At 46.4% G+C, this 10,899-nt stretch overlaps 1 protein-coding gene across 1 annotated transcript; it reads left to right on the top strand.

The window, feature by feature from the left end:
- The first annotated feature begins 220 nt into the window (after positions 1 to 220).
- Positions 221 to 8,095, top strand: LOC119033069 (cytochrome P450 26B1). The gene is made up of 7 exons (XM_037122677.1): positions 221 to 310; positions 974 to 1,355; positions 2,586 to 2,810; positions 3,784 to 4,059; positions 4,164 to 4,322; positions 4,452 to 4,826; positions 5,849 to 8,095. The coding sequence occupies exons 2-7, from the start codon at positions 1,149 to 1,151 to the stop codon at positions 6,191 to 6,193; spliced, it is 1,587 nt and encodes a 528-aa protein (XP_036978572.1). The 5' UTR covers positions 221 to 310; positions 974 to 1,148; the 3' UTR covers positions 6,194 to 8,095.
- The last annotated feature ends 2,804 nt before the right edge of the window (positions 8,096 to 10,899 follow it).

Raw genomic sequence — 10,899 nt, 5'->3', positions numbered from 1 at the left:
CACACACACACACACACACACACACACACACACACACACACACACACACACACACACACACACTCAGATCTCCAAACTTTTTTCCGTCTCCTCTCCGCCGTGAATGATCGAGCCTCTTTAACATATTCAGACCAACGTCATCCGCTGAAGGTGGATCACGCCGAGCTGCCTCTTCTATAAAACCCCCCGCGGCCCCGCTCAGTGTGGAGGAACAGGCACCGGTCTGACGGAGGAGGAGGAGGAGAAGAAGAACAGAGAGAGGAAACTTTGCTTTTAACGCGCGCGGATCGTCCTGAGCGCTCGTCCGGAGGTGAGTCCGCGGTTCGAGTCTCGGTGCGGAGAGAGAACTTAGAAAACGAGCTGCTGAATCTTTATTTCACTTCTCTGCGCTCAGCTCGAGTTTACTGCTGTTGATCCGCTCCACACTGCAGCGCACTGTATTCAAATCCTCCTTTCTTCTTCTCTGTGTGTTTTTTAAAAGCTGATTTATTGCCATTGCTCTATAAACCTCGGGCCGCCCGGGGGCCGGCTGAGCCCCCTGAACTGTACCTATAAAGGCGCAGAACCTAATAGACAAGCCGGCGCATGTAAACCTGTAAAACTATTTGGAATAGTTGACAGCTACTCCTCATGTTGAAGGAGCAGCGGAATGAAGGGGAGTTTCCTCCCAGCAGAGCTTCTCCTGTGTGAGGCGCATCCATCCGGTCTGATGACTGGAACTCTCCTGCTTCCATCAAAACACGAACTTTAATCTCTGATTTGTGGAAGGAGGAGAAAGCAAACTACAATAAAATCATTCAACGAGCGCACCATCAGTGCATGTGTCTGAATGAAGGTCCAGCCAGTTGGATTTTTCTCTAACTCGCTGGAAAAAGCGCGGCTGCCTGCAGAGACTCTGGGTTCATTCTGCTTTGGTGGGGCTGCAGGTAAACCCGCCCGCACCGAACTAACACCTGCATCTGTATGTGGACAGATTTATTACAGGAGCGGAGAAGAAGAAGAAGAAGAAGAGGAAGAGGAAGAAGAAGAGGAAGAAGAAGAGAAGCAGCCGGAGGGGAAACTTTCCGCGACAGAGTTTTGAACGGGGACACACGCGCCTTTACGCACAGACACAGGTGGATGCTGGGAAGCGGACCGGCTCGGAGGAGATGTTACCCCTGGCCCAGTTCGGGGTGCTGTCGGCCCTGGCCACCGCGCTCACCTCGGTCCTGTCCGCGCTCCTGCTGCTGGCGCTGACCCGGCAGCTGTGGAGCCTCCGCTGGAGCCTGACCCGGGACAAAGAGAGCAGCCTGCCGCTGCCGAGGGGCTCCATGGGCTGGCCGCTGGTCGGGGAGACGTTCCACTGGCTGTTCCAGGTGAGCGTTGACCCGTCCGGGCTCCTGTAGCTGCGACTTTTTACGAGCTTTTCCAAAATATGGGTTAGCCTGCTGCGCACACGTGTGTGTGTGTGTGTGTGTGTGTGTGTGTGTGTGTGTGTGTGTTCTCTTCACGTCTCTTGTGGAGTTTCACCAGATTCTCCTGCAGGTTTGTTAATGAAAGGCTTTGCACGCAGCAGGATGTGTTAATAATCAGATTATCGATGATGTGTCTGAGCGCGGGAAGCTCCGAGCAGCTCCGCGGATTCTTGTGCTGTTGATGCGGCGTGTGCGGACATGATGCTCGGTGCGTAATTCCAAAAACAGACGTTTTCTGTTCAATTCTTCCAGCCCTCCCTCCCTCCCTCCCTCTCTCTCTCTGCAGCAGTGAGGAATGCGCTCTCTCATCCCTTCATCTCTCTTTCTCTCCTTCCACACATCCATCCATCCTCCACTCCGCCTCGCTCTCTCAGTTTTCACCTTCTTGTTCATTTCGACTTCATGTTTCTAAAAACTGAAATCAGGCAGAAACACGCTGACTGATCTTCTTCACTGTGGACAGAAGTATGTGGACACCCGATCATTAATTGATTTTTGAGGCATATTGTTTAAAATGTTTCCTGAAATGTTGTTTTCAAACACTTAAGATAAAGAGGCAGAATATTTCACACTCTAACAATAGAATATATATAAAATGATGAACTTCTGCCTGACTTCTCTCACTGATCAGTATGTCAGAGCAGCATGTTGGTCAGATTCTGATCATGGAGCCCAGACACGAGTTGTGTTTTAGTCATTTAAATAGAAGCAGTAGTGAAGATAGAAAATCTGAAGTCCTGCATTTGTTTCTTGCAAACCAAACAAACTTGAAGTTTTGAAAAGTGAAGTGAAATCTGGAGCGGTGATTTAAAAATGTTCATTCAACCCAAGAAACCTGAGATGTGTTGAAAAGTTGGGTTCAGTCTCACATTGTGTCGGCGCTGCGCTCGTGTTAGGTTTAGTTAAACATCACGGTTTGGTGTAAAATACCTGGTTGTGTCGCCACAAACTCAGCTGGAAAATGTCTTTAAGATATTCAGAGTCTGGAGCAGCTCCGCCTCCATCGCTCCTCCATCTGCTCATATAAAGTCAGGTCATAAACATTTACTGTGAGCGTGATATGAGGCGTCTTGTATGAATGTCTACATGATCTAATCCAGGTTTCTTCTTCTTCTTCTCTTCGCTCTTCAGGGATCCAACTTCCACATCTCGCGCCGAGAGCGTCACGGTAACGTCTTTAAGACGCACCTGCTGGGGAAACCCGTCATCAGGGTGACGGGGGCCGAAAACATCCGCAAGATCCTGCTGGGCGAACACAGCCTGGTGTGCACACAGTGGCCCCAGAGCACCCGCATCATCCTGGGACCCAACACGCTGGTCAACTCCATCGGAGATCTGCACAAGAAGAAGAGAAAGGTAGGAAACGAGCCGTTGATCATCAGCACCGTTTAGTTCAGTTGGATCTGAGTTTAACGAGCCGCGTCACTCTGGAACCGACTGATTAGTGAGGAAAGGTCATGATGATGGTGAGGTGCTGCTGTAGGTTTGGCTATAATCAGATTATTGTTTCACCATCCGAGAAAAAACAGATGAAAACCCGAATCAGAATCAGAATCAGAATCAGAATCAGAAAAGCTTTATTGCCAAGTACGATTTTACACATACGAGGAATTTGTTGTGGTGATGTTGGTGCATGCATCAAATGACTATTAAGTGAAAATATAACAAATTAACAATATAAACTATTTAAAGAATAGAAAATATAACAAATTAACAATATAAACCATTTTAAAAAGTAGAAAATATACCTATACAATATAAATATATATACACATTCTGTTTTTTGGGTAAAACAGCCCTTGAAACACGTAAGTGGAGGGAAGATGGAGGAAAGTTTATCATTTATCATCCAGATGCAGCTCGATTGTATATTTCTGTTGGAATTTTACATTTGTTCAGATTAAATTATGTGTTTTGAAAATGCTGATGCTTCTGCTCTGTTAGATTCAGACACTAAATCCACTTCATGTTTTTTACTTAAAATCCTCTTTTGGTCGCCACAAACTCTCGTCCCTTGAAAATTCGCCTCCACCTCAGTGTGGATGAAAATGCTGATGGACAAAACATTTCTTGAGTTTCACAGCAAAACAGCAACGCAGCACAAAAATCACCACACGTCTCCTCACAGCTCGTCTGCTGTCATCACAGTGAAGATGAAGACAAACCGCATCGCTCTGTCCATCCTCTCTCGTCCCGTCTTATCTCCTGTATCTTCGACATCCTCACCCGCCCCACCCTGTCCTCTGTAGTACTGAGAGGTGTTGACTGTCGTGTACCAGGTTATAACTTTTTATGACTCCTCTCTCTTTGTTTCCTTAACCCTTTCAAGATCCTGGCCAAAGTGTTTAGCCGGGGGGCTCTGGAGTCCTACCTGCCCCGGCTGCAGGACGTCGTCAAGTCTGAAATCGCCAAGTGGTGCTCAGAGCCGGGCGCCATCGACGTTTACAGCGCCGCCAGGTCGCTGACGTTCCGTATCGCCATCAAGGTCCTGCTCGGTCTGCAGATGGAGGAGGAGCGGATAGTTTACCTGGCGCAAATCTTCGAGCAGCTGATGAACAACCTGTTCTCGCTGCCCATCGACGCTCCGCTCAGCGGCCTCCGCAAGGTGAGAGGTCACAGAGAAGCCAGTTTACTCATAGCTGTGAAACAAACTTCCAGAAATTCAGTTTCATTTTCGCCGGCTGTGCTGACATTTGGTTCTGTGTCCAGGGGATCAAAGCCAGAGAAATCCTTCACGCCAACATGGAGAAGATCATAGAGGAGAAGATGGAGCGGCAGCAGGCGGAGGAGGAATACCACGATGCCTTCGACTACATGCTGTCCAGTTCCAAGGAGCACGGCCACGAGCTCAGCATCCAGGAGCTCAAGGTACCAGAGCGACGCGACGATATGACTCAGACTCCAGTTTTGATGGGATCAGACTGCACAAACTAAGATACAGACACACGAGACTTCACACTGAATTTCAGGTAAAATAATGTATCATTCCATCCACAGGAAACAGCAGTAGAGCTGATCTTCGCCGCTCACTCCACCACAGCCAGCGCCTCCACATCGCTGGTTCTGCAGCTCCTTCGCCATCCGGCGGTGGTGGAGAGGGCCAGAGTGGAGCTGGAGGCCGAGGGCCTCGGCCACGAGTCCAGCAGCCCGTTCAGCGCCGCCGCCGACACCGAGACGAGCTGCCTGCTGAACGGAGGCTGTCTCCAGAACCACGGCGGTGGTTTCCCACAGTCCCAGTCTCATGTCCCGTATCTGACCCTGGACAAGCTGAGTCAGCTCCGCTACGTCGACTGTGTTGTCAAAGAGGTGCTCCGCTTCCTGCCGCCGGTCTCCGGAGGTTACCGGACGGCCCTGCAGACGTTTGAGTTAGATGTAAGTTCAAGTCTCAACCCTTCATGTTTTCTTTCCCCTGTGATGTCAAAATTTAAGATTTTTTTTCCCAAAGCTACTTACAACATGCAGGGTGAAATCTACAGAACAGATACAGAACAGAACAGAAAACTTCTTGCACCTTCTCTTGGAAACATGGTGTGAAAGTTGTATTCAAAGTTTAATGTCATGTAAGGTGAGCTAGAGGGCGCACGTGAGGGTGCAACAACAAAAAACATCCCAAAAACATTTCAACATGCATCGAAATAGAAACAGAAAAGTTGACGTGAAATTTGTAATTTTATTCTGCAATAATCCCAAAGAAACCCTGAACATTTCCCTCCATGTGTGACGGGCACCAGCTCTTCCTCAGACGTGTCATGAACGACTTCCTCTGAAGAAAAACTAAATCTCGCTTCGATTTCTCTTCAGTCCATTTGTTGCCTGGCTGAGCCGTACCAGACGAAAACGCTCCCATAGGGTTGCGAGGCCTTTGCTGAGAAACTGCCCTTACATGCCTCCATCCCTCGTCCTTAAATGCCCCTTCCCTGCCCTCTGCGCGCCCCCAATTTACTCTGTTCATTGCAAAGGGCCGATTGAGGTTTAAGCGAATGGAAAGATTCCCAGAATGCCATTGTAATGCACATGACACCATTTATGCGCCGCTCTCTCTCTCAGGGTTATAAACTCCTATAGCTGAGACGTAATTGCAGTATTGAAAATGTAATTATTCCTGTTCATTCATCTGCGTCTTCCCAAAAGCCCAAACAAGGAATCCCAACTCTGCAGAAATAATGGGAATTAGGTCATATGAAGTCTGGATTAACAGAACGACTGGATGAAAACATGGAGCTGAAAACCAAACGAGAAAACGTTTTACACATGACGAAAATCATCTGTTAAATCTGATAATCTGCATCTTTCCTAAATCATTTTCAGTTCCGTCGTATTTGTCGCTTCAGATTTCTCAACATTTTTTTTGTCCTGTTCATGTATATTAATGGATTTCTGTCCTAATCTCGCAGGGCTACCAGATCCCCAAAGGCTGGAGTGTAATGTACAGCATCCGGGACACTCACGAGACTGCAGCGGTCTTCCAGAGCCCGGAGCTGTTTGACCCAGACCGGTTCGGCCCGGACCGGGAGGAGAGTCGGTCGTCTCGGTTCAGCTACGTCCCGTTCGGCGGCGGCGTGCGGAGCTGCGTGGGGAAAGAACTGGCACAGATCATCCTAAAGACTCTGGCTGTGGAGCTGATCGGGACGTGCAAATGGACTCTGGCCACAGAGAACTTTCCCAAGATGCAGACGGTCCCGATAGTTCACCCGGTGAACGGGCTTCATGCCCACTTCTCATACAGCAACCCGCTTTAGATACTGTACAGACTCACCCAGGAGGCATTTTAACCTGCCCGCGAGAAAGGAGACAGAACCACCTGGCTGGGCCTGATGGTGCAGTTCAGACCCTCTTCGGACCTGAAGACAGTGGTGTGGTCCAGACTGATGCAGACCGCTCTGTTGTAGCACACGTACCTGACGTGCTCACCTGCATTCGTTTTACACAACTTGTCCCAACTTTTCTCTCCATGTTTAAGTTATTAATGTTTTCCGTGTGTGTCTGTGCAGCGTTCTCTCTGCTGATCTCAGACAGAAGTTCTGGGTTCTGGGCTGCTGCTGACTGGACTGCATGTTCACCTCGCAAACAGAAGGTTTCTCTTCAGGGTGGTTTAGACTGACTGACAAACACACTCATCTGCAGCGATTTTATATTCTGTCGCCTCTCAGAAGTCCGTACATGCACATTAACTTACTGAAACATCCAGGCAGAATGTGCATCAGTGAGAATGAGCTACGACAAGTGAACACACACCAAGTTCATTTCAGAAAATGAGGGGAAGTCGTCTTAGCTTCAGTTTCTGCCGGCGCTGGTTCGGACCAGTTTGTTGTGAAGTCTCGTAGTTCACAAAACATTTCTGGAGCTTCACAGCAAAACTGAAGTGGCAGGATAATTTAATAAACTGAAGAAAACACGAATTGGCTCCGAACACGACCCATGTTCCCACAAACCCATAGATCCCAAAATCATTTCACAAGATGTGATTTACAACCTTTTTTAAAAAATGGAATCTTCACTGCAGCTGCTGATGTAAAGGTGTTTGTGCCCGTCCCGTCTTCTCAGATCAGTTCGATTACAGCAGTTGATGAAGATTTTATGGTAGTTTGATCCGTTTTAAAACGCGTCTCCAGCGTCTTCAGTTGTTCAGGAAAATGCTGCAACACCAGAAATGTTTTGTTGGCTACGAAACGTCTCCTGTAAGCACGAGGGTGAGAAGATGATGACTGACGAAGGTTTAAGACTCAAAGACGGCCATTTTGAAAACACATCAAAAATTCAATTGGTAACACTCTTCCAGATGAACAGTCCTGTAAACCGATCCTGTCTTCTCTTGTTCTCCAGCCCTTCAGTTGTCTTTATTTATGTCTTTGAACCAGGACTTGTCTCTCTGAGCAGCCTGTGAGCAAGGCACTGGATGCCTGCTCGCTCTGTGGCAGTCTAAAATAAACTGTGACAGTTCTCATCAGAACCCAACTCGAGCCAGACGTTCAGCCATCTGCAGTGGAAAACTATTGAACACTTTTGGAAGATAGTTCAGGACCCACGTGGGCCGCAGGAGAGTCCAGAACCACCACAGAAACTGATGGACCTTGCACTTGGATTTGACACATGGGACATCAAGTCATCACTCAAATGGTTCTACTTTGTTTTTAAATATGAATGTAATATATATATATATATGGTTGACAGTGCTATCATGTGTGTATCAAATGAAGTAGCATTCTGAATAAGCTGTATTTAAAATGCAGATGTACAATTTCTATTGAACTTTTACTCATTCTGTAATAATATTTGCTGTAATTATGATTAGATAGAGACACTAACCTGTAATGTAAAGGACTGTCCATCAAACCTTGTTTCACTGCTAGAACATAGAAATCCTTCATTGTTTAGAGCAGCATGTATTGAAAGTAACGTTATTATTATTATTATTATTATTATTATTATTATTATTATTATTATGGTCTGATTTTAGGACTGTTTCTGTGTCGGTCTTGAAGCCTAATAGACGTGCTGTGAAATGTTACGTACGGATGGATTCGTGGAAGGAGATAGCACTTTCTCCACTTTAAGGAGTTTGTATATATTTGTCCTGTCAATGCATTCGCTGAGTGTATCAGATGTAGCTGCTGTACAGTTGATGTAAAGAGTAAATTAGAAGACGATAAACACGGTTTGTTGGTGTTAATTATGTTTCAGCTAAATCAGAGATCGTGTGACGGTAATATTTCATGCGCAGGTTGAAAGTGATTTTTGTTTGAACTCCTTCATGAAACATAAACATATACACAGTTATTTTAGGGTGAATGAGATCAGGATGGTGATGATAATACAGTCAGCATCTTCACATTAAAAGCCTGGGAAACATTTTCCATCAAGTTCCGACTGCGTTTGAGCATCGAGCATCACTGACGTAAACACAGAGTCTCGTTTGATCTGATCTCTGCAGTGAGTAACGGCAGTGAAGTATCATCCTAATGGTAATATTAAATATCTAATCGTCTGCAAACAGTCGGTGAAACTTTTAGAGTCCAATCACCAAATCTTAGAAACTAACAGCTGCTGCCAATGTAGCTGCGGTAGCTTAGCTTGTAGCTTAGCTTGCAGCTTAGCTTGCAGCTTAGCTTGTAGCTTAGCTTGTAGCTTAGCTTGTAGCCATGCAGCATGCAGGCTAACTCGCAAGAAGACCACCTAGGTACTGTAGTCCCTGTCGTCATACTGGCCTCAGTCTGCTCCGTATGTCAGCTGACTCTTAATACTACAATACCCAAAGCCTCAGTAACTGCTAGTATAGAGAAGAAGTCAGTCAGAAGTTTAAAACACTTTATTGCTGCAATCAAAAACTGACCTGGAAACAGATTTCTGTGAACATTAACAGTGTGGAGACCTCTTGACTGCTGCTGTGGTGCTGTTAGCTGTATCAACAACAAGCTGATAACAATACAACTTCATATCTTGACCTCATTAAAGGCAAAACTGACAGTGAGGCCACCGCTGAGGTCACTTCTGAGGTCATCGCTGAGGTCATCGCTGAGGTCATCGCTGAGGTCATCGCTGAGGTCATCGCTGAGGTCACGCGTCATTTCCAGCCTCCACCTGCCGCCTTCATTGACAGGCAGAGAATGGGGTGAAGCTATGTGGCAGAAAATTAACAGGACACAAAGAGCCTGGTCTAATTATGTCCGCTGCAGGGCCTGGTAGCGCTGCCAAGGTCGTTATCTGATGGACGCTCAGTCACTGTGAACGCTGCGACGTTTTGAACCAGAGTTCACTCCGGTGCCACCGCCTGTGCAGGTCAGCCACCGGTCAGCTGATGGGAGGGTGCATGGGAACCAAAGAGGGGTCGCAACTCGACACAAGACAACACAACAGTCATCGCTGTGCATTATACAACTGGCACAACAATGAAGTCTAACACACTCGCTAGCTCCCGCTCCGGGCCGGAGAGGCCGGACTGCGTCCACGTTGAAGCTGGGCCCCAAATCCACATGACAAACCCGTTCTGCTGAACATGTGAAGAATACGTATTCGTAAACATGTCAGTGAGCTGAAATCTGCTTCATTTTTATGTTTAGTAAAGTTTATGAAGTGACATATCAGGTATTGGCCCTGAATGACTGAAGAAAATGTGTGAATATACGTTTGTGGAAGGAAATACGGGGGAAATGAAAAGGTAAACAAAATACAGGAGCGAAGGATTTGGTGAATCCATTCCTAATTTTATTTTTGTGCATTTAATGTCATAATAATTAATTTACTGAACCTTGGATTTTCTTATTTATTTGTGTTTGTTTGCAGTTCAGTCCTCCAAACACAGACTTCACCACCAAGTGGCTCTTCTGGACGAGCTGTATGGGGCCATTTTAAGTTTTTATGTTTTTTTTTTTTAATGTTTTAAATCAAGTCAGCAGCTGCTTCAGTTGTCGAGGAGAATTCTGCAGCGCTGTTTTACTGTGAAGCTCCAGAAATGTTTTGTGGACTATGAAACAAACGTGAGTTTAAATGAAGCTGATGATCCAAAGACAAAACATACAAAATCCAAAAAAAGGTGAGCAACAATGGCAGGCAGAGAAAAGTCCAGAAAGCAAAGGTAGTCAAAACAGAAAGTGCAAAACTAAGATGGGAGGCACACAGGATGGAGGCCAGGTGAGACAGGTGAGACACACAGACAAGCCAAACAAGAGATGAGAGGAAACACAGGTGTAAATACACAGTGAGTGATTCATTAACGCGTCTCAGGTGAGGAGCATGACGGGCGGGAAAACAGACAAAGGGATGAAGTAGAGAGTAAAACCTGATGCGAGGATACGATCACCAAAATGTAACGCTGACAAAATGACAAGAAACCAGAACTGAGTCAAACTGAAGTGGAATAAAAGTTTTCTTTGTTCATCGTCACTTGTGAATGAAAACTAAAGAAAACATCCAAAAACAGACGATGTTTCTCTTTATCCGTCCCGTAAAATCTATTTTTTCTCCCCCTCTGAGCTATAAAAACCTTCCCACTGCGCAGCTCTCCTGCCTCCTCCTGCTATTTGCTTGTTTTCTGGTTCAAAGGCAGTTCTTGGGCACGATAAGAGACACCAATTTGCAAAATGAGGGAGAGAACGGGGTCAGATGGTGACATGGATAAAGCGTTCGGTGGCCTGCATCAGTTCCCCGGCCAGCCGGTGCGTGTGTGTCCAGATATTTTACCTCCAGCTTGTGTTTTCTTAAAGTTTATTTTCATCGCTGCTGCTGTCACAGGAAAAACCACAACGCTGCAATCTCGGTGGTTTTTCTTTCTCGTGCTTGTAATTGAAAGTTTACATTGCCATTTATGTGCTGAGTCAGTGTCAGGGACCTTTCGGGATTCATTGTGTGACTTCGGGAATAAAAACGGACCGAAGTTAAACCTTGGCAGCTGTGGAGCTCCACCAGCAGTTCATTCATCCTGAGCAAGCAGATCAGCTCTGCCAGATAC

This window comes from Acanthopagrus latus, chromosome 15 (genome assembly GCF_904848185.1).
Source record: "Acanthopagrus latus isolate v.2019 chromosome 15, fAcaLat1.1, whole genome shotgun sequence".
Lineage (NCBI taxonomy): Eukaryota > Metazoa > Chordata > Actinopteri > Spariformes > Sparidae > Acanthopagrus > Acanthopagrus latus.
Note: the sequence above shows the minus strand (reverse complement) of the source record. Positions and strands in the feature narration are given on the sequence as shown.

Bases quoted from the DNA above. Each gene is read 5' to 3' on its own strand.
- LOC119033069 (XM_037122677.1), top strand. From the start codon at position 1,149: ATGTTACCCCTGGCCCAGTTCGGGGTGCTGTCGGCCCTGGCCACCGCG. The intron at 1,356-2,585 runs GTGAGCGTTGAC...TTCGCTCTTCAG, and splicing joins CGTTCCACTGGCTGTTCCAG to GGATCCAACTTCCACATCTC. The intron at 4,323-4,451 runs GTACCAGAGCGA...TTCCATCCACAG, and splicing joins TCAGCATCCAGGAGCTCAAG to GAAACAGCAGTAGAGCTGAT.